We start from the raw sequence: 24,589 nt of genomic DNA on the forward strand, positions 1-24,589 counted from the left end.
ATCTTTTTTGTTTGTAAGAGCTTGAAATTTAATTTTTTGTTAACATTCAACAAATATTAAATTAATGCCAACCTTATTCAAGGCACTAGGAAGACTACAAAGATGCCCAGAACATAGTAGGTTCTTAATTAATGTTTGTTGAACTGAACTGAAAAGAAAAATTGAAAAGCAAAACACACGTCTTATCTTCAAGAAGTTAACAGTAAGGGGAAACAGTGAACAAGTAAATCAAATACAAAGTAGAATGTAGTAAAGACAAAAGAGCGTATGTAGTGAAATTACCGTAGGAATACCAGATTATAAATCACATTTCTTCTCCCTACATTTTTCCTAGGGCTTCATCAGAATGTTTAGTGTTGGCTACCTGATTCAGTGCTGCCTTCGAATTCCCTCAGCATTCAGGCATTTATTTACACAACCATCCCGGCTACTTTCTCTCTTCTATAACAAGGAAAACTTTCAACTGGGAGCTTTTCTTGGCTCTTTTGTCAGTATATATAAGGTAAGTTTTTCAAAGGAGGGAAGGTGAAGCCTGTGGTTATCATCAAATATATTAATGCAACTCCATTATATACTTTTTCATAAGTGTTCATAATAATTTTGCCAAATCCAAATGTAGAGATGAAATTAGTAATTTAGGTTATAATTTTTTCTTCATAGTTTTAGGTGATTGTGTAAAAGCAGTTTACTTTTGTACATACCATAGAAAAATTCAGAGACTTAACTTCACCATCTTTTCCATATAGCAGTACCCTTTCAAATGTTTTTAAACAAAAATGTAGACTTTTTTTTCCTGAAGTTATATTGGGTGATGGAGATATGACTGTGTGTTCAGTCTCCTTAAGGATTGTCAATAGTTATTGAACCTAATGACTAAGAGCTTTCAATAACTATTGGCTATGATCAGAACACTTAAATTGTTAACAAAGCCATTAGAATTTTTCTGCAGTAGACAATGATATTTTGTTAAAATGAATCATTTAATATAAAAACAAAGCATTTAAATGTTTTAAAAAGATATCAAAGGCAAAATGGTGCTAAATAAGGTCAGTCTACATTTTTTGAATTTGAGTTTCTAAACAACTCTAGAATGGATAAATCTGTGATCTTATAGATTTCAGAGAATATAAGTTTTTTTAAATAATATTTTTTTTTATCAAAGGTAAGTTCATTTGCCTTAAGGGAGTGCAGAATTTGGCAGATGTTGGGTCAAGAATAAGGATCATCTCCAATTATGTGTAATTTTCCACTTTGTTAAAAGTAATTATGCTGAAAATTTCATTTTTAAGCCTGCCCATGGTAGGAAACCATTGCCACTTTATGAAATTAGAAGTACAGACAGAATGACATGAACATTCTCATAAACGTTTCTTTTCAGCTGTTGTCTTGTGATTCATGTTATCATTATAGATGCCCAAATGTGAAGTATTCATGGCAATATTTGTCTGTTTTCCTCCGTTGTCCACACACATCTAAACTTCTTCTTTATTCTTGCTTTTTAATCAGGGAAGAGCAATTTTACCAAAAAATGCAGATGGTGCATTTCACTGTCATATGTAGCTGATTTTTTTTTTTAATTACCTTTGGCTACTTGCATCTCTATATGAGGATGGTGTTTCAAAAGATGGCCATGTTATGACCATATGATAGTTCTTGTTTAATGCTTAGTTAGATGCTTTACGTTTTGTAACAGCTTTTACTGGTTATTCTTAAATTGTATTTGCAAGTTAGGAAGATGTAAAGTTTTGCAACTAATAGAAACTAAAATACATAAAAGCTAAATAATTCATCCCAATTTAAGTAAATGGCTTCCTAACTTCTTATGTTCAGAAAAATTCAATTCTTTAACCAAAATGTAATTTAATATCATAGTCACTAATGTATATCTATTGAGCTCACACTAATAGTCCAAAGGAATTTTCATTGTAGAAATCTAGAATTCTGGTTATGGGGACAGCTTGCTGATAATAAATATATTTTTGTAGTGTATGTTCTCAAATGTGTATATTTTTAACACTAATTTCTTAAAAATTCCAACAATTGAACTTTTAGCTTTTCTTAGCTTTCAGAGATTAAATATTTTTAATGGATTTTCCTGGAATGGCCTGGATTTATTGGGAAGCCACAGTATTGTAATGTCTAAAAGAGTAAGCTATTTATCTATATTATATATATATTCTCACACACACACACACACACACACACACACACACACACACACACACACACCATATACATATAGATATAAACTATAGCCTCTGGGCTAAATCCAGCTCATTACTTATTTTTATACAGCCCTTAAACTAAGAATGATTTTTACTTTGAAAAATAAAATATAAACTTTTCCCACTCGTGACCCTTTTTCATCCAAGAAATTTTTATATTACATGTAGATATGTAAAATAGGCATACAAATCAAACATTTACTGATAATAAATCACAAAGAAACTTATTTTAAAACAATTCTTTGGTATCCATGTAGTTTTATCTTGTATTAAAGAAAAAAAGCAAATTTGCACACTAATGAGTTGGATGTGCTTGTTTATTTTTACATAAAGAATTACATTGTGGTGGAATATTTGATTCCTTTTACTGTAGACAAATTTTTCATGATTCCTACATTCAGTTATACAACTCCATATAGGTTTATGACCGACAGTTTAAGAACTTTTTTTTAAATGTGAGTGTTCTGGAGCACAAGTGTCAAACTCAGGACTGGAGAGACTCCTTTGTGCATAGGACCTAATTAACAAAATAAATATAAAACATGATACAACATAATGTTAATTTGTGGTTTTATGTGTCAGCATGTAACCCACAGGGATCTGTTTCTATTTGATATATCACTCATCTAGAGTAATTGGATTCCAATTATTCATATAAATCTCCCATTTTCTTGGATCTGAATTGAAATCTCCATATTAATGCATTAGTTTTCTTATATCATATAGTCTCTTGCATTCAAATCCAAATATCTGAGCACCTCAGTATAATCTGTTGCCATTTTATCTACCCAAGCTTATATCTCACTATTCTCCAAAAATGGCTGCATATAATCTAGTTAGTCTGAAATCTTTATTTTTCTACTAAAATATCTACTAAAACTCTTTTGAGCTTCAATGTTCATGCTGTTCCCCATCATGGAATGTGCTTTTCATTTGTACATAGGGTGATAGGCCCCAAGAACTCATATCTTCTGAGAAGGCCTTCTAGTCCACTCTTATTCTTATTAATCTCTTCATACTTGACCTCATACTTTACATTTAAATCTCATATTTTGGACTGCATGGTATAATTTTGGTACATGATAGAAAATACAAGGTGTTGAAATAAAATAAACATTTAAGTAATTCTCTAAAGCATAAACATATGAAATTAATAGACTAACTGTACGTGGAGTATCATCTGCCTCATACTTGCCATATAACTTCATTGGCATTTTATTTTGAATTCGTGTTTCCAACATCTAACCACTTTAATAACACTCTTTCAAGTGCCTATAAAAATCACCTACATTGATTTAAATGTCCAGTGTCATTCCACCGTTTTGAATTTCTAATTATTTTACCTATAAGCACCATCACATGTATCACTAATATCAACTAATGTTTTGAATTGATCTTCTTGTCTTCTCAGCATTCACACTGTGCAAATGTTTTATCAGAATACCTTAAACTCCAGCTTTTTTCTAGTGAAAGTATTTTACTAAGTACTTGAAGAATTCAGTAGCTACTTAATGATTGAATTGAACATGCTCTTGATTGGTGGTAGCAGAAAGTTGCTTGGTTTTTTCCATTGCACTAACTTCTCCATATCTTTTAAGATGTACTGTGTCAGTACTGGTGTATACTTTCAAGACAACTTCTTGAAGTCTTCTACCAACTTGTTTTGTATTTGTAGAGAAGTAGTCTAAAAGATCACAGAATGGAAGCATTTACAATATTTATATAAAGTAATTGAAAAATTAATTTATTCTTCATAAACTGATACGTTTGTGAATAGAGGCAATTAAAGACTTCTTGTTGAAACTCTATTTTTTTTTTTCATTTGCTTTCTATGACCTAATGCCTGTTTATTATGGAAAAATAAATTTCTTATATCACCATTTCAGTGTTGATTTATTTTCAGTATAATATTGAAATTGCTCGGGACTTAATCCATTAAGACTCTAACAAACATTTTCAAAAGATAGTGAATTTTATTTTCAGCAATGACTACCAATATAGTAATATCCAAATATAAATATTATTTTGTATTCCTTTTTATATGCTTACATAATCTGATAATAAGAAATAGATGAATTTGAAAAAAGAAGAATTGTAGATCACATTCAGTCTTTTTCCTCCCCATTGCCTTGAGTAACTTCTTTAAAAGTTAAGCCTCAGGAAATAAAGATTCATGCTTCCTGAAGGAATATATGAATTTTTCCTGAAATTTACAATTATTTATCTTTTGATACAAATCATACATTGGTATGTAGGAATTTTATTAAATGGATTTTCATGTTAATTCTTATATAACCAGCCATAGTAAATAATAGGATCTGACATTATTTGTTGTGTGTTAGATTTGTACCCATGATAAAAATAATTCTATGGAGTTTGCTAATATGGCTAATTCTAATCTGAATTAATCTATGTCATTAATCTATGACCTTAAGATGTTGATGAGTCTTTATAACTTTTCCAACTATTTAATTATTTTGATTTTTTTACATTATCAGAAGTTGGAATTAGTTAAAAATGTTTTTTCCCATGAATTTGACCTAAAAATGTAAATTAACTAAAATATTATGTTTTTTCCTTAATATAGGGTACTAGTTGCTTCCTTCGCTGGGTGAGAAACCTGGATGATGAACTACATGCAATTATAGCTGGTAAAACAACAATAAAACACTAATACTTTTTATTTTACCAACCTGTGGGGAAAGTGACAATAAAAACACAGGAGCCATAGGTATGAGCCTTGTGAATCCCAACATTATGTAAGGTTTTAGAGAGTATCAAAATAATCAGTTGTAGTATAGTCAGTTTTCTCAAAACATTTCTTTTGTAACTATAAACAATAATGATTTCTCCTTTAGTAAGGAGTAAGAATTTATTTTTCTTAGGCATTCAAATAATTAAAAAAACAAACTTTATAAAGATATTTTCAATAAAGCATTTCAATATAAACATAATTTTTATTCAATTTAATGGGGATTTCTTTAGGAAGAAATTAGTTACCTTATTCCTAGTAAATCAAAATATATTAAGGTTTTTATGTTGTATATATTCTAAGAAAAATTATGTGTATGTACATAAAAAAAAAAATATATATATATATACATATCTGTGTTTCCTTCCCCTATATATATGTATGTGTGTGTGTGTGTATGTGTGTGTGTGTGTGTGTGTGTATGATAGTCTCACACACACACACAGAACCACGTATTTTTCATAACAGACTGTGAGTCAGGTATTCACGGGAACAGGTATTATTCAGGCTCTATCAATTTGACCAGAGACAAGTCCAAAGAAGATTAATGTTTAAAAAAAAAAAAAAAACAACTGAAGAGATCATCTCACTTATCCTGTACCTGAGCAGGAATTGTTAATATAATACCCATGGTCTCTAGTGTCCACTCAAAACCTTCCAGTCATAGGAATGCCACTATCTCATGACTCCATTCTACTGCCTAATCTTTGGGGAACTCTTGCTTTTAATTGAGTCAAGTTGTTTTTCTGCCACTTCCTCCATCCTTTGTTTCTATTTCTGCTTCCTAGAGCCAAGCAAAACATATCTAATCTCCCTTTCACATGACAGCCCTTCAGATACTTGGAGAGGTATTATATTCCCTCTTAAGTTTTTTTTCTGCAGGCTAAACCTCTTCAGTTCTTTTAATCCATCTTCATAATTTGTAGTTGTTAGTCTTAGTTTCTTTTTAATTAAAATTTTTTTTTTCATTACAAGCATAACAAATCCTGGCCTTTCCACCTATCTCCTACCTAGCCTGCCAGCAGAGAAAAGAGAAACCTCATTCCAGCAGCTCTCTTGCCCCTCAGCCCGGCTGCCTAACACCTCGAGATTCCACCTTGACATCAAATCCCTCATGTTGATAATCCACCTGAACTCATCATTCATGATCAATAAAATTCAACCTAATCATATATATCTATTCCAATGATTCAGAACTCCCAGTTGTTATTACTCAAACCTCTTTCTATCCTCTCTTATTTTTTTCTTCATTCCTATGTATCTCAATTCAATCTATGCTCTGAACCTACACACTCTCCCCTGTGCTCTCCAAAATGCCTGTTTTTTAGGTAACAATCTTTCATAGTAAATCATTTACTTTCCTATGTTTTCCATTTTCTGGTTCTTTCTGAAATCTTGTTTTCTCCTGATGCTGCCCTTTCGAGCAATGACATTATTTTCACAAATTAACCAACTCATTGGTTGAGGTGAGGGATTGGAATATGCCTTGTTCCTGTTGCTACTTCCAGACACTCTCTATCACCATCAATCCTCTGCTTTGCAATAATATCAACCATGCAAACAAAATTCCAGTAGCTATTGTCTGCCAACATCTAGGACACTTCCCTTTTAAAGAGTTTGGTTCCTAACTCATAGTCTTTCTCTTCTCTCCAACTCTTGTCTTATATTGGAGAACATTGATAAAATTGTTCATCTGAGTATACCACAGGACTCTCTCCTGGGTTCTCTTCTGTTCTCCCTTTGTATTCTTTCACTTGGTGATCTCATCTGTTCTGATGACTGTCAACTGTGCTTATCCATTCCTAATTTCTCTGTTGATCTCCAGTCTTATTTTAAGCCCTCAAATTACAAAGTAATGTTCATACAATCAATTTGATGCTGCTTTTAAAAATATATATAGAAAATTAAGTCACAGGAAGACATTAGACAAGGAAAGAATAGAAACAATCATATTCAAGGCTCTCTTCAAAAACATGGGGACAAATTTTTCTAATAAGAATTTTGATGCTTTACACCATTTATAATCAAAATGATGTGACTTGAGAATTAAAGTTCACAATATAAAAAACATTAAAAAAGAGCCAGATCAAGTACCTTTGGCTAGGGAGAGCATTTTCAACTAAATAAGAAATAAAGATGATTGTAGGTAAAATACATAATTTAAACTTTAAATAATAAATATTTATAATTATTCCAGTTGTATGGATTGAACAAAATTAATGCTAGTATAATGAGAAGAGAAGCAGGCAATTTTTGCATCAAAAAAAATGTTATTCAAAGAATATAGGGAACTAAGATAAATATATTAGACCAAGAACTATTCCCCATTAAATACAAGTCCAAAAGCTGTAACAGTAACTAGCATTTGAAGGCATTTTGATTGTAGAATAGTTTACAAATATCTCATTTTTCTTATAATAGCCCTGGAAGATAAGTACTTTTATTGACTCTATTTTACGAATGAAGAAACTGAGACTGAGAGAGATTATGTGGTTTGCCCAGGGTCACAAAGCTAAGAAAATTTCAGCTGCTGGATTTGAGCTCAGATTGTCCAGACTCTTTGTCTTGCAGTATATTCACTATGGCACTAACCTGCCTCAACAAACTGTCCTTAAAAAAATTATATTCTAATATTAATCTTAGGAAAAATTATTCCAAATCACTAATAATAAAATAATCAAAATAACCCTGAGGTTTCACTGTATAAGCAGAAAATTAGCAAAGATGACAACAAATGTGAATAATTGGTTTTGGAAGAGCTTTGGAAAGGCAGGTACACTAATACTGTTGGTAGAGTTGTAAAATGATCCAATTGCTTTGGAAAACATTTTGGAGTTAAGAGAGTTTTTAAAATGTCCATACTTTTTGATTCAAAGATATTGGTGCTACATTTCTATCCTAGGGTGATCAAAAACTTAAAAGTCTTGGAGACACCAAAGTAGTCATAACAACACTTTTTCTATAGTAGCAAAATGTGAGAAATAAACTAGATGTACATCCACTGGAGAATGGCTAAACAAATTATAGTACATGAATGTATTGGAATATTGGCATAATATATAAGCATGGGAAAACTTTTGTGAACTCACTCAGAGCTAAGTAAACAGATCCATGTGAAAAATATATTATCACTACATAAATAGGGAGAAAAAAAGTGCTAAAATACTGTAATATTAAACATGAATTTTATCACTCAGAAGAAATGAGAAAGTACATCTTCCTGGTTTCTTTGCAGGGATGAAGGACCATGGGAGTGAAAAAATACATATACCATCAGACTCAGTTGATATGTTGGATTAATTTTACCAAACATTTTTATTTTCTTTATTTGTTAATTCTTTATCCCAAGTAAAAAGAATTCTAGTTATGGGAAGGAGGAAAGATATACTTGGAAATGTGGGCAGTACAAAAATAAGATAATTTTTTTAATTTCAACTAGATTTTTGTAATTTATCAATAGCATTTGGTTGTGGAAAATGAAGATGAATTATTATCTGAGAAACTGATTTTACTAGGTTTATTTAACATGAGATGTCTTTCCTCTTCCCAAACTTTATCATTGTTTACAAGTGCCCAGGAGTACTATTATCAAGGCTTTGCTATACCTACAAGTAGCAATTTGTGTAGAATTATTGAACTATACTAAATGAAACATTTAGAACCTTCTCAATATTTCCTTTGTGGTTTATTGCAGGATTTTTGGCAGGTGTATCAATGATGTTTTACAAAAGCACGACAATCTCCATGTATTTGGCTTCCAAGCTTGTAGAGGTAAGCAAATATTTCTTTAAATAGATTATTCTAAAATATGTACTCTTAGTCTGGCCTTTGAAACATGAAGAAATTATGTGTCATAAGCACAGATTCTAGTGACTGTCACGAAAAGACATAATACAGGGTTTTATCTAAAATTATTTTAAGCATTTAGCATAAATATGTTCTGTACCTTAGGATCTCAAACCTATCAACAGTTGCTTTTTTTCCTTCCTCTTCCCCCTCCTCCATAACTGTCTAGTGTTTTAAGCCAAGTAATAGCATGTGTATTTCCTGCTTTTCCTTGTCCTATGGTTGTCTGATCTAGGCACAGGCCATTAGTCCAAAAATTTGTGATAGAAAAGGGGTTCTCCATTAATGGAATCTCTGGAGCATTTAATTTAATCACTATAAGGAATTTTGAACTATTTATTTCACATAAAAACAAAATGTAATTTTTATATTTTCCATGCTTTTTAGCACAGAATTAGCAGATTTCCTTTAAATATTTTAGTTATCAGTATTCTTTGATATGAACTCCTTATATAAATTCAATAAATATATTTTTGTGTTAAGCCATATTTATGTAGTAAAAGTCAGTCCTCAGCATACTTAATATGGCTTTATTTGAAGTTTAAAAAAAAAAAAATATATGGATCTACCATTAATTATTCCCTCCTTAATATGTGGCCAGCCCTTGTGAGGAATAAAAATTAAGAAAACCTTAGACTTGGAAGAGCCTCAGATAACCAAACATAATCTTCTCTAAAATATCCTTGATTTGATGTCTTATACAGATGGGGAATTCACCACCTCTTCTGGTTCTGGATTCCTTTAATTTTTAGAAATACTTTCTTCACATTAACCTCCCATTTGCCTCTCTATAACTTTTAATTATAGACTCCTGTCCAGTTCTGCACAAACAAAACAGATCTTTCCCACATACTAACTTTCTAAATGCTCCCACCACCAATTCCTCTGTTCTCAGTCTCTTAAACAGTCTCCATTTTGCTTAATAATCTCTTACATGGCATGGTTTAGAATCTTCTCACCACATTGTCCAAGCTCTCTATCTTATCACCTATCATGCCCCAAACTAAACAAATTACTCCCTTGTAGTCTGACTGGGCAAACTGCAATAGTTATGTCACCTCTTTTGTCCTGGAAATTTTGCTTTTTTTGTAACATAAAGCTAATATTTATTAGCTTTTGAGGTACCTGTATCATAATGTTGACTCATGCTTGTAGGTCTTTTAAAACTTAGAGATGTCTAGCCATACTTCTTTAGCTTTACTTGTGAAGTTTTTTCCTTTCTATCCTACTGAGAAGTATAGTATATTATTTTGTATGTTTGTTTGGACTTTCATTTTCACTGATGGTAGGGAATTCATGCTAGGAAAACTCCTCCCTGTGAAGATCCACAACTTTTGTGTAATTTAATAATTTTAGAGCATTGATAGGGTGAATGACTTATACAAACTTAAACAATTAATTGACATCAGAAAAAAGGGCTTAAATTAAGGTCTTCCTGACTCCCACTTTCTACTTACACTTTTTATTGTTAAATTATATCTTTTTTTTTTTTTTAAGTTGTTCATTGTCCTAGTCCCATTAGATCTTTTGGTATCTGAGTCTGTTACCAAGGCTATTAGTTGTCCTTTGCAACTACATATTATTTAGAGATTTGAGAAGCAAGATTGATAATTTCATCTAAGATATTCTTAAACATAACAATATTGGGAACAGACTTCTAGGGTTATGCATTAGAAGTATAAGATTCTTTTCTTTCCCTTGGGAAATGTATGGTTTAACTGGGGAAACACAGCTTAGACCCAAGAAATAAGTAGGAATACATTTACTTTGCATTCTAAAGCATCTCAGTACTTCATGTAAATTGTACTTTTGCCAAACTTATTTCTGCATCTGTATTAAATGGTTCTTTAACACAAATGCAATATAATATTCTTTTTTTTTTTTTTTTTTATTTTATTAAATTTTTTTATTTAATAATTACATTATATTTACACTCATTTCTGTTCCGATTTTTTTTCCCCTCCCTCCCTCCACCCCCTCCCCTAGATGGCAAGCAGTCCTTTATATGTTGGATATGTTGCAGTATATCCTAGATACAATATATGTTTGCAGAACCGAACAGTTCTCTTGTTGCGTAGGGAGAATTGGATTCAGAAGATATAAATAATCCGGGAAGAGAAACAAAAATGCAGATAGTTCACATTCGTTTCCCAGTGTTCTTTCTTTGGGTGTAGCTGCTTTTGTCCGTCATTTATCAATTGAAACTCAGTTAGGTCTCTTTGTCAAAGAAATCTACTTCCATCAAAATATGTCCTCATACAATATCGTTGTCGAAGTGTATAATGATCTCCTGGTTCTGCTCATTTCACTTAGCATCAGTTCATGTAGGTCTCTCCAAGCCTCTCTGTATTCATCCTGCTGGTCATTTCTTACAGAACAATAATATTCCATAACATTCATATACCACAATTTACCCAGCCATTCTCCAATTGATGGGCATCCATTCATTTTCCAGTTTCTAGCCACTACAAACAGGGCTGCTACAAACATTTTGGCACATACAGGTCCCTTTCCCTTCTTTAGTATTTCTTTGGGATATAAGCCCAATAGAAACACTGCTGGATCAAAGGATATGCACATTTTGATAATTTTTTGGGCATAATTCCAGATTGCTCTCCAGAATGGTTGGATTCGTTCACAACTCCACCAACAATGCATTAGTGTCCCAGTTTTCCCGCATCCCCTCCAACATTCATCATTATTTTTTCCTGTCATCTTAGCCAATCTGACAGGTGTGTAGTGGTATCTCAGAGTTGTCTTAATTTGCATTTCTCTGATCAATAATGATTTGGAACACTCTTTCATATGAGTGGTAATAGTTTCAATCTCATCCTCTGAAAATTGTCTGTTCATATCCTTTGACCATTTATCAATTGGAGAATGGCTTGATTTCTTATAAATTTGAGTCAGTTCTCTATATATTTTGGAAATGAGGCCTTTATCAGAACCTTTAACTGTGAAAATGTTTTCCCAGTTTGTTGCTTCCCTTCTAATCTTGTTTGCATTAGTTTTATTTGTACAAAGGCTTTTTAATTTGATGTAATCGAAATTTTCTATTCTGTGATCAGTAATGGTCTCTAGTTCATCTTTGGTCACAAATTTCTTTCTCCTCCACAAGTCTGAGAGATAAACTATTCTATGTTCCTCTAATTTATTTATAGTCTCGTTCTTTATGCCTAGGTCATAGACCCATTTTGATCTTATCTTGGTATATGGTGTTAAGTGTGGGTCCATGCCTAATTTCTGCCATACTAATTTCCAATTATCCAGCAGTTTTTATCAAATATTGAATTCTTTTCCCAGAAGTTAGGGGCTTTGGGTTTGTCAAACACTAGATTGCTATAATTGACTATTCTGTCTTGTGAGCCTAGCCTTTTCCACTGATCCACTAATCTATTTCTTAGCCAATACCAAATGGTTTTGGTGACTGCTGCTTTATAATATAATTTTAGATCAGGTACAGCTAGGCCACCTTCATTTGATTTTTTTTTCATTAATTCCCTTGAGATTCTCGACTTTTTATTGTTCCATATGAATTTTGTTGTTATTTTTTCTAGATCAATAAAATATTTTCTTGGAAGTCTGATTGGTATAGCACTAAATAAATAGATTAGTTTAGGGAGTATTGTCATCTTTATTATGTTCGCTCGGCCGATCCAAGAGCACTTAATATTTTTCCAATTATTTAAGTCTGACTTTATTTGTGTGGAGACTTTTTTATAATTTTGCTCATATAATTCCTGACTTTCCTTTGGTAGATAGATTCCCAAATATTTTATGGTATCAACAGTTATTCTGAATGGAATTTCTCTTTGTATCTCTTGCTGTTGGGTTTTGTTGGTGATGTATAAAAATGCTGAGGATTTATGGGGATTTATTTTGTAGCCAGCTACTTTGCTAAAATTATGAATTATTTCCAATAGCTTTTTGGTAGAATCTCTGGGGTTCTCTAGGTATACCATCATATCATCTGCAAAGAGTGATAGTTTGGTTTCCTCATTGCCTACTCTAATTCCTTTTATATCTTTCTCGACTCTTATTGCCGAGGCTAGTGTTTCTAATACGATATTAAATAATAATGGTGATAGTGGGCAACCTTGCTTCACTCCAGATCTTACTGGGAAAGGTTCCAGTTTTTCCCCATTGCATATGATGCTTACTGATGGTTTTAAATATATGCTCCTGACTATTTTAAGGAAAAGTCCATTTATTCCTATGCTCTCAAGTGTTTTTATTAGGAATGGATGTTGGATTTTATCAAATGCTTTTTCTGCATCTATTGAGATGATCATGTGGTTTTTGTTTGTTTGGTTATTGATATAGTCAATTATGTTAATAGTTTTCCTAATATTGAACCAGCCCTGCATTCCTGGTATAAATCCTACTTGGTCATAGTGTATTATCCTGGTGACAATTTTCTGTAATCTTTTTGCTAATATTTTATTTAAGATTTTAGCATCAATATTCATTAGGGAGATTGGTCTATAATTTTCTTTCTCTGTTTTCAGCCTACCTGGTTTAGGTATCAGTACCATATCTGTGTCATAAAAGGAGTTTGGTAGGACTCCTTCAATCCCTATTTTTTCAAATAGTTTATATAACATTGGAGTTAATTGTTCTTTAAATGTTTGGTAGAATTCACATGTAAATCCATCTGGTCCTGGGGATTTTTTCTTAGGGAGTTGATTGATAGTTTGTTCTATTTCTTTTTCTGAGATGGGACTGTTTAGGATATTTACTTCTTCCTCTGTTAGTTTGGGCAAGCTGTATTTTTGGAGGTATTTTTCTATTTCATTTAAGTTGTCGAATTTATTGGCATAAAGTTGGGCAAAGTAACTCCTAATTATTGCTCTAATTTCCTCTTCATTAGTGGTGAGTTCTCCCTTTTCATTTTTAAGACTAACAATTTGATTTTCCTCTTTCCTTTTTTTAATCAGATTTACTAAGGGTTTGTCTATTTTGTTGGTTTTTTCATAGAACCAACTCTTAGTTTTATTAATCAATTCAATAGTTTTTTTACTTTCAATTTTATTGATCTCACCTTTTACTTTTAGAATTTCAAGTTTAGTGTTTGACTGGGGGTTTTTAATTTGTTCCTTTTCTAGCATTTTTAATTGCAAACCCAATTCATTGACCTTCTCTTTCTCTATTTTATACAAATAGGCCTCTAGAGATATGAAATTTCCCCTTATTACCGCTTTGGCTGCATCCCATACATTTTGGTATGATGTCTCATTATTATCGTTTTCTTGGGTGAAGTTATTAATTATGTCTATGATTTGCTGTTTTACCCAATCATTCTTTAGTATGAGATTATTTAGTTTCCAATTATTTTTTGGTTTACTTCCCCCTGCTTTTTTGTTGAATGTAATTTTCATTGCATCGTGGTCTGAAAAGGATGCATTTACTATTTCTGCCTTACTACATTTGAGTTTGAGGTTTTTATGTCCTAATATATGGTCAATTTTTGTATAGGTTCCATGAACTGCTGAAAAGAAAGTGTATTCCTTTCTGTCTCCATTACATTTTCTCCAGAGATCTATCATATCTAGCTTTTCTAGTATTCTGTTTACCTCTTTGACTTCTTTCTTATTTATTTTCTGGTTTGATTTATCTAATTCTGAGAGTGCAAGGTTAAGATCTCCCACTATTATAGTTTTACTGTCTATTTCTTCTTGCAGCTCTCTTAGTTTCTCTTTTAAGAATTTAGATGCTACCCCACTTGGTGCATATATGTTTAATATAGATAGTGCTTCATTATCCATGCTACCCTTTAGCAAGATATAGTGTCCTTCCTTATCTCTTTTAATTAGGTCAATTTTTGCTTTAGCTTGATCTGAGATCAGGATGGCTACCCCTGCTTTTTTGACTTCACCTGAAGCATAGTAGATTTTGCTCCAACCTTTTACCTTTAACCTGCATGTATCTCCCCGCTTCAGGTGTGTTTCCTGTAAACAACATATTGTAGGATTCTGGCTTTTAATCCATTCTGCTAACCGCTTCCTCTTTATGGGGGAGTTTACCCCGTTCACGTTTATGGTTAGAATGACCAATTCTGTATTACTTGCCATCTTGTTAACCCCAGTTTATGCTTTCCTCCCTTCTTTCCCCTTTCCCCCCTTCCAAGTATTAAGCTTGTGAGCACCCCTTGCTTCTCACAGCCCTCCCTTTTTAGTGTCCCTCCCCCGCCTTAGAGTTCCTCCCCCTATCTTACCCCTTTCCCTCCCAGTTCCCGTATTCCCTTTCGCTTAGCTTATTCCTTCCCTTTCCACTTTTCCCTTCTCACTTTTCAATGAGATGGGAGAAGTTTCACCATAGATTGAATATGTCTTAAGATTTTTCACTTAAAGCCAATTCTGAAGGCAGTAAGATACCCACTATATTCATCCCCCTCCATTCTTTCTCTCAGATATAATAGGTTTCCTATGCCTCTTCATGAGATGTACTACCCCCACTTTACCCTTTTTCTGGTACAATGTCCTTTCCACATCAATTTCTAGAACAAGGTATACATGTATTCTTTATACATCTATATAGTCAAAATATAGTTCCCAAGATTAATCTTTACCTTTTTAGATTTCTCTTGAGTTCTATATTTGTAGATCAAACTTTTTGTTAAGTTCTGGTTTTTTCATCAGAAATAGATGAAATTCGCTTACCTCGTTGAATGTCCATCTTCTTCCCTGGAAAAAGATGCTCATTCTCGCTGGGTAAGTTATTTTTGGTTGCATACCAAGTTCCTTAGCCTTTCGGAATATCATATTCCAGGCCCTTCGATCTTTTAATGTGGATGCTGCCAGATCCTGGGTGATCCTTATTGTGGCTCCTTGATACTTGAATTGGGTTTTTCTAGCCGCTTGCAATATTTTTTCTTTCACCTGAGGGTTCTGGCATTTGGCCACTATATTCCTTGGTGTTTTGATTTTAGGATCCCTTTCAGTGGGTGATCGATGAATCCTTTCAATGTTTATTTTTTCCTCTGTTCCTATGACTTCTGGGCAGTTCTCTTTGATGATTTCCTGGAAGACAGTGTCCAGGCTCTTTTTTTCATCATGTTTTTCTGGGAGTCCAATGATTCTCAGATTGTCTCTCCTGGATCTGTTTTCCAGGTCTGTTGTCTTCCCCAGAAGGTATTTCACATTTTTCTCCATTGTTTGATTTTTTTGGATTTGCTTGACTGATTCTTCTTGTCTCCTCGAGTCATTCAATTCCACTTGTTCAATTCTGATTTTCAGTGAAGTATTCTCTTCACTCACTTTTTTAAAATCTTTCTCTAATTGTCCAATTGAGTTCTTTTGTTCTGTGGAATTTTTTTCCATTTCGCCAATTTTGTTTTTTAGAGAGCTGTTTTCTGTTTCCAGTTCACTAATCCTATTTTTCAAGGATTTTACTTCTTTATCCACTCTCTCTTTAACTTTCTCCAGGCTCTTTTCCCATTTTTCTTCTAGCTCCCTTGTGAGAGCCTTTTTAATCACTTCTATGAGGTTCATCTGTGCTGAGGAACAGATGATTTCCTCCTTTGGGGAATCACCTGGGGACTGCCTGTTTTTAGTCTCCTCAGGATTTAGAGTCTGCTCTCTATCTGTATAGAAGCTGTCAAGGGTTAAAGTCCTCTTCAGCTTCTTGCTCATTCTGTCTATTAATCAGAGATACACTACCAAAGAAAAACAGAAAAAACTGGAGTCTTTCTTTGGGGGGGGGCTGGGTGTGTTATCGAGCTTCCTCTGCAGACTGCAGGTGGCAGCAGTGAGGCACTAGCAGGACTGTGCTGCGCCTGCGCTCTGAGATCCCAAAGCGTGCTGAGTCACTGAGGGGGGGGAGGGGGGGGGGCCAGGTCCTGAGAGACTCCAGCTGTTTGCGGTTGTATTCTTCAGCCCCGGTGTTTTTAGCTTCTCTGCTGGGCTGTTGACTTGCTGCAGGTTCCAAACCTGTAGCGAAGCTCTCCCCGCAGAGACAGCTGCGATCACTCCCCACCCCCTCTCAGCTCTGCTCCCGTGCTCTCACTGCCGCTGCCCTCAGCCTGCGCCCGATCTAAAACCGCCCCAGCCCTCCAGTAAAGACAGACCTTTCTTGGCGGATCTCAAGGATGGCTTCTCTTGGTAACTATTTGTGGGTTTTTTTCAGTCAAGCATTGATTCAGAGGCTTGTAATGAAGTGGATAGTGAGAGAAAGCGCGGAGCTTATGCAACTGTGAGCCTCCTCTCCGCCATCTTCGCAATATAATATTCTATTTGATTATGTGCAACCCTATATTCTCATTGTTTTGTCATATGGAGCTTTACTTCACATTGATTCTGAGGTCTTTGTGAAGAGGGACTGTTTTGATGGTCCTTTTTGTGTTGTCTATAGGCCAACTTGACTCATTTTAGCATCTAGATGTTTTGTTTTATTTTAAAATTACTGCTTAATGTTATCCATTTTTGTTTATGATTTTTTTTTGTGTCTCAATTTTTGAATGACAAAAAATGTGATATCACAATTAATATAAAATATAGACTTTTTATTTAAAATGGCATAATTTATAAACCTTGCATTGTGATTATTTTGTAGACCATGTATTTCAAAGGCATCGAAGCAGGAAAAGTTCCTTATTTCCCTCATGCAGATACCATCATATACTCCATCTCCACAGCAATTTGTTTTCAGGCAGTAAGTATGATTTTTGAAATGGGAAATGAGATTGTTTTAGTTTCATTTATTGCAGTGAATAAAGTGTATATTATTACATCCAGTGGGAAGAGCTGAAATATTACCAGACATGTGTGGTAGGAGTGTTTCACTTATTTTCCAAACTAGGGGTAGGAATCACTAGGAATATGAAATAACTTTCCAAGTCAGACCTTGTTAGGTGAATATGCTGCTTCTTGAATTGCTATCAGATTTAGTGTGAAAGTAATTTGAAACTTTAATGTATTGAATAGTCTACTAGGGATAGAAAAATTTTCTTGTGCTTTCCAAGCCAATAGGATATTCCCAAAGGAACATTATTGGCAGCATCGTTGTCATACCAATAATATACTGTAGTATTGCCAGCCAGAAAATTAAATTTTATACAAATAGCAGCTTTTATTTTCTTGTTCATATTCTCCCAAAGTTCTGTGACCACTTTTGTTATTGCATTAAGATAATTGCAGACCTCCTTTGGATGGGGTTTGGTTTTGTTTTGAGTTAAGGATAGTTTGATTAATTTATTACAGTGAATAAAGTACTAAACAACCACTGAATATTCAATAAATACTTCTTGAAGATGCCAACTACCAGTTAAATTGTTTTCCAAAGAAAATATTTAAAAACTATTGGAATCTATAAAGGATACCTTCATTATTGTCAGATAAAACATTAATAGATTTAGAATTGATATTTTGTGGCTATTAATATTAATATATCATGATAATAAAAAAATTTTAAGCTAGATCTACCACATCTTCTCAGCCTGATTATATTTTTATTATGTTCTGGAAAAAAGTTTAATGGTCAGTATTATTATTTTTTTTTAGGCTGTCATGGAAGTTCAGACCTTGCGACCATCTTACTGGAAATTCCTTTTAAGGCTTACCAAGGGCAAGTAAGTAATTAAGATAATTTAAGCAATTTAAATTTCCTCAAAGGTAAAATTTTCAGTTTTCTTATAGAAAATTCATAGGACAAATGAATATTTCATATGGTTCAGATCAGCTTACTTTATAATTTCTCCATTTCCCACACAAATTTGTTCAGAGAATGAACAAGATATACATTTTGTGACTATGGTTATATCCTTCATCTCTTTTGGAAATGCCATTGGTTCTAGATTAATACAACATATACTATATATATATATATATATATACACACACACACATAAACATTTATTCCTAATTTCATAAATACAAGGTGTGCTGATTTTCTTCTTTTAAAATAAAATAATGGTGGTTCTCTCTGGGAGAGAGCAGCTTTCTCGGGGAAGTTTTCTGGAGGCATCCTTAGTTTCAGTTCCAAGTAATAATCACTTCAAAATGCAGCCAGCTGGTAAAAATGCAAACATTTATTTTCTTCTTCCAAAATAGTCCAGTTAGTTGAGGCCTATCTCTCTGCTTGGTTCCAAGAGCTCTTGCAGCTTTGTCCTTTGCTTTTGCCTCTGCTTTCTTCAGTCTCCAGAGCCAGCATCAAGTTGAATCTGTCTTGCCTCTGAGAGAGGGCTTCTGGCTCTCAATCTCCCAGAGTGCTCTGCATCTGTCCCAGCGTGCTACTCTCCAAAATAATTCAGCTCAACTCTCTTCACTGGGCCTCTGCTTTCTTCTTATATATCAGAGAACAGGATTATAGGTTTTTTCCCATAGTGCTCTCTGGCCTTAAGAGCTTCAAGGAAGGTGTGAATTCAGATATCTCATACTAAACCCTGAAATCTCCCAAACGTGTGCACTCCAATGAGTAAAGGTGTGAACACAAGCATTGTATCAATTCTACTTAGTGCCTTGTTTCAGGTTCTGGCCTAAAACATCTTCTTGTAAGATCATATCAATAATCTATCAACTCTAATGAGTTACCAGTTTGTAAAGATTCCAACAACAAAGTCTTTTTTTCTTTAAACATAACATGTTAAGAAGATTGGTTAAAGGTCTAAATCCAAAAATTGGACTAATAACCTATTTTGGAAGGTATATCACTTTCTAAAAACATTTTTTTGAATCATATTTGACTTGTTCAAATCATATAATTGTCCAATTTTTTTAGATGTTCAAAGGTAGATACTATACATCTTTCTTTAGGAGGTTTAAAATTTAATCACTTATACAATATAGTTTTCTCTTTTACAAAATTAAGCCCTTTCATTTTAATTCTTTCCTTTGTAAAGATGGAGATGAGCTGGCAAGTAGTGTGCTCTACTTGAAATTCCTTCCAAAAATGTGAATATAATTTTTAATTTGATTCTCAGATTTTCTTTTTTTAAATCCTAAATTAAAATAGCTCCTTCAGTGTTCCTTCATATTTTTAACTCTTTAAACAGTTTTCATATTATTCTTTTGACCTTCTGTGATTTCTCTCTTGTTCTTTCTATAGTGATATGGACTAAGGACAAACTGGGTAATATATGTTAACATTTCACAAATAACAAAAGGTTATAGTCCTTCAATACCAAAGTAGTATTAATATGTTGGCATTCTTTATGTGAATTATAGATGCTGTTTATATTTTTAAAATAAACTTTTATTATTAAATAATAGCTATTTCTTTTTCATCCAGTCCCTTTCACCCTATAATCTCCTACCTTGTTTTTTCTTTTTACTTTCCTTTTCATAATATCGATTTCTGTAGTTGATAAGGCTCAGCTTTATGGTATCACTGAACATCTGTACCCTTCTTGCAGATGTCCTTGAAACACTTTAATGGACCGCATTTTGATCAACTCTGTAGAACTAATCAGAAAGTCTAGGGAAAAAGAAGTGCTTGCAGTGAAAATTCTTCTATCTGCTTATTATATATTCATATAATATGTATTTATATATATGCATATATATGTATATATGTATACATACATATATATATATATATATATATATATATATATATATATATATATATATATATATATACATATGCATATATGTGTGTATATATATATATATATATATAAATCTTATATTCATTAAGGTCCACTATGGTCATCCAAATAAAAGTAGTTTTTTGAAACATTCTTCATAGAAGCAGTAGAATCCAAAATGAAACCATGACTTATTTCCAGAAGAAATTTTGGATTATTCCTCTCAAACCACACTGTTCTGTAAAGGATATTTTTAATTTATCTTGCCCAGATCCTGATTTTCACCCTATTTCCTGGCCATCTCCAAATTATAGTATGTGCCTCTACTTAAATACCTCCCTCTACTTTCAGGAGCCCTTTATGTGTGTTATCTTACCTTATTAGAATGTAAACTTGACGACAGAATTTAACCCCTTCTTTCCCTTTTCCATTAATTTTTTGGTCTTTTAGATTATATGTTACTAATAAAAGGCAAGTATCTTTTTTATAGTTTTATGTCCCTTAAAAATTTGAAACTCCATGTTTGCTTTGGAAAGCTAGGTGACACAGTAAATAAAGTGCCAAGCTTGGAGTCAGGAAGACTTTCAAATTTGACCTTAGACACTTATTTGCTATATGACCTTAGACAAGTCACTTACTGTTTGCCTCAGTTGCCTCATCTGTAAAGTGAGCAGGAGAAGAAATTGACAAACCACTTTAGTATCTCTGCCAAGAAAACCCCAGGGATCATGAAGAATCTGATGTGACTGAAAACAACTGAACAACAACAAAAATGCTTATTTTGACTTTAAATATTAACATCTTTTTTTGAATGAAAATGAGATGTGCAAAAATCTTTGTGGCAGTCCTTTTTTGTAGTGGCAAGAAACTAGAAACTAAGTGTATGCCCATCAGTTGAAGAATGGCTGAATAAGTTATGTATATGAAGGTTATGGAATATTATTGTTCTGTAAGAAATGACCAGCAGGATGATTTTAGAGACTCCTGGAGAGACTTACATGAACTGATGCTAAGTGAAATGAGCAGAACCAGAAGGCAACACGACAACAGGAAGATTATAAGATGATCAATTCTTATAGATGTGGCTTTCTTCAACAATGTTAGACCAATTCCAGTGGTCTTGTGATGAAGAGAGCCATCTGCAACCAGAGAAAGAAAGGACTGTGGGAACTGAATGTGGATCACAACATAGTATTTTCATTCTTTTTGTTGTTTGCTTGCATTTTGTTTTCTTTCTCATTTTTTTTTTCCTTTTTGATCTGATTTTTCTTGTGCTGCATGATATTTGTGGAAATATATATAGAAGAATTGCACATGTTTAATATATATTGGATTTTTTGCCATCTAGGGGAGAGGGTAGGAAGAAGGAAGGAAAAAAATTTGGAACACAAGATTTTGTAAGAGAGAATGTTGAAAATTATCCATGCATATATTTTGAAAATAAAAAGTTTTAATAAAAAGGGAAAGAAAATGAGAAACTATTAACATTTTTGTAAAGATACGTCTTAGAATGTGCTTGAATTTATCTAATGAGCACATTGAAATCCTAAATTAGAATTGCCATTATTTTTAGTTTTTTTTTTTAATGTGATTCAGTTCATTAGAAAATTTTTAGTAACCCTAAGATGGGATCCTGACATCTGATAGAAAGATTGAGTGATCATAATTCTTGCTGCAGCCTGAGAATACACAACTGATAATATCTCCTTTATAAGTATTAGATAGTTATTCATGATAGAAGAATGATTTCTAATAAAATCAGATAATATTGGTAAAACTAGCACATAGTAGAGAAGGTGCTTAATAAATACCTATTTCCTCCCCACTTCTCTCCATGATTCTGCCATTACAGAATCATATATTGTTGGTCAGCTTGGCTTCAGTGTACATACTGTTGTTCCTATCAGATGAGCAAAAGGAATCCAGGTGAATTGTTATGAATAACTTATTTGACAGCAAGGTTCATAAAATCTGCCATTGCTTACACTCTCACCATTCATTTTCTAGGTTTGCAGTCATGAACAGAAAAGTCCTTGATGTGTTTGGTACCGATGCATCTAAGTACTTCCAGGATTTCACACCACAGTTGGATCCAAGATATACTACTGTGATACCAGATCTACCCATGGAGCTTTCTTGAAGATTATTCCTTATTATGACTAAATGTGATTATCATTTTCATCTGGAAAGTTAATTGAGTTGGACAGAAAGGAGAGGCCCCATGTTCCACTTCAGTGTTATTTCAATGAGAAATGCTTTTTATTGATCATAAATACTGAAGCTTTTTAGGAAGGTGTTGCTTAATAATTAAGCTCCCTCCATAGCCAGAATATGATTGTGGATCATTGTAGTATTTGACAGTATGATAGAGTCTTGATTAAATTATGTCCTTGAGTAATGGTAAATGATCTCAAAAGAAATTAAATGATATAAAAATATGCTTAAAATGATACTTTAAAATATATCTTTAGTTCATTCCACTATATTTCTTGGTGAGCCTAAGAATAGTTCCAGAATTTATAAAGATCATGAGTACACAAATTTGATTTATTATATTTTCGTTTAAGTTTTCATTGGTAACTGTGGTGATGAATGCCCAATATTTAAAATAATTTCAAAAACTGCTACTTAGTCACTAAGTAATTTAAAGGGAAACAATGGCCATTTTGTTTCAACATTGCAGAGGTATCTTTTAACATCTGATTAAATATGGCAGTAACATCATCTATAAAGTTCTGTTGTTAACGCTGATAACTTCACCTTTCCTGATGATAAGATGGGCCATTTGGCAGTCTAATTAACACCTGATCCATCCACATGGAAGAAAACCATAGTTTGTCAAATGGAAATTGTCATGTCTAAGAAAACTGAAAATGCAGTGTTTAAATATTTACGGAAGCATTGCAAGTGAACACTAAAGAAGTTACTTTTTTAAGTAGCAGCTTCTTGTAGATTAATTGCACTCACATTTGTTAATAAGGGTTATATTTCTTCAGAGCTTGGTTTTAATGCCATTGCTGTTCCAAAAGGGATCAAAATATTGTGGAGCAGTCCTCTAAAAAAACCAGCTTAAGCAAATTCCTAAATCCATGTTTGTTCATGTTCAAATATGTCACATAGGCAGCGAGTTGTTTTATATTGACAATGACAGCTACTGACAACATGAAATGCCACTGATAATTAAAAATCAGTTTATTGACAATATGCTTCAGATTTCATCCTGCCTTTTACCCATTGTCACCATTTTGTGTGTGTGTGTGTGTGTGTGTGTGTGTGTGTGTGTGTGTGTGTGTGTGTGTGTGTGTTAGAATAAAGTAGTGACAAAATATAGTCACTGCAAGTTAGTTCAGAACAGCTGTGGCTGAAAGATGATCACTCTTTAGAGCTTTTCAGGGAAAAGTTGTACTTTTTAAGCTAATAAGGCTTGGAGACTTGTGACGTCTGCTGTGAACGGAACATGTAATAAGAATGACTATATTTTTTTAATACAATTTAGTTGCTGAAAAGTTTGTAGCCCATTGTAAATTAATTATGGAGCAGAACCTGTGTTGCAACTGGAATTGTAACCCTGCCTTTAAAATATTTAATCCCACATATTCAGTTTCATAAAGTCTGTAACTCCATCCTCTGTGGTTATGGCAAACTGAGACCCAACAGAAATCAAGGGCATTGATGGTAACATAGTTGAGATCTACATTGATTTCATCTAAATACTTTGTTTTGATTAACTCTATAGAGCTGAATGTGCCATCAGGACACACTAGTAAGAGATTGTGTCAGTTTCTGACTCCAAATTGTATTAACATATTTTTAAAGTTTTTCCTCATTGGAATCAATAAAATGATAGGCTCCAAATTAGGAGTTTAAAACTATTAAGCATTGCAATAACCAAGAAGCACTGCTGTTTGGTATCTCTTGTTTCTTTCATTCAGAAGCCTTGGTTATAATGCTTTTATTTGTCATGTAAAAATAAAATCCTTTTGATCCATAAGTTATTATTTTCATTGATGTAAAAAGATCATTTGTTGGAATGACAAATCCTACTGTAATTTTCTTTCTGAGATTCTAGAGTAAAATATTTGCTGCTTATAAAGATTCAACTTTGTGATTTACTTTTTTATTAATAAAAACTGGTAAATAACCTGGGTAGAGTTCTTAAATATTTCTTGGAGGGAGGGAGAGAGCAAGCCTGTGTATGTTGAGAAAAGTTCTGAGGAATATGAAAAAAAAGTAAGCTTGGCCTTT

General features: G+C 33.0%; 1 protein-coding gene across 2 annotated transcripts in view; it reads left to right on the forward strand.

Annotated features, from left to right (window-relative positions):
* The window catches only part of TMEM135 (transmembrane protein 135), a 327,016-nt gene extending 303,470 nt beyond the window's left edge, over positions 1-23,546 (forward strand). For both annotated transcript variants that reach the window (XM_051987292.1, XM_051987293.1), the window contains 6 exons: positions 335-502; positions 4,813-4,876; positions 8,672-8,748; positions 17,374-17,472; positions 18,321-18,388; positions 22,352-23,546. In XM_051987292.1, coding sequence (XP_051843252.1) covers positions 335-502; positions 4,813-4,876; positions 8,672-8,748; positions 17,374-17,472; positions 18,321-18,388; positions 22,352-22,484 — 609 coding nt within the window. In that variant the 3' untranslated portion in view covers positions 22,485-23,546. The remainder of the gene's footprint in view (positions 1-334; positions 503-4,812; positions 4,877-8,671; positions 8,749-17,373; positions 17,473-18,320; positions 18,389-22,351) is intronic.
* The last annotated feature ends 1,043 nt before the right edge of the window (positions 23,547-24,589 follow it).

This window comes from Antechinus flavipes, chromosome 3, assembly GCF_016432865.1.
Source record: "Antechinus flavipes isolate AdamAnt ecotype Samford, QLD, Australia chromosome 3, AdamAnt_v2, whole genome shotgun sequence".
Lineage (NCBI taxonomy): Eukaryota > Metazoa > Chordata > Mammalia > Dasyuromorphia > Dasyuridae > Antechinus > Antechinus flavipes.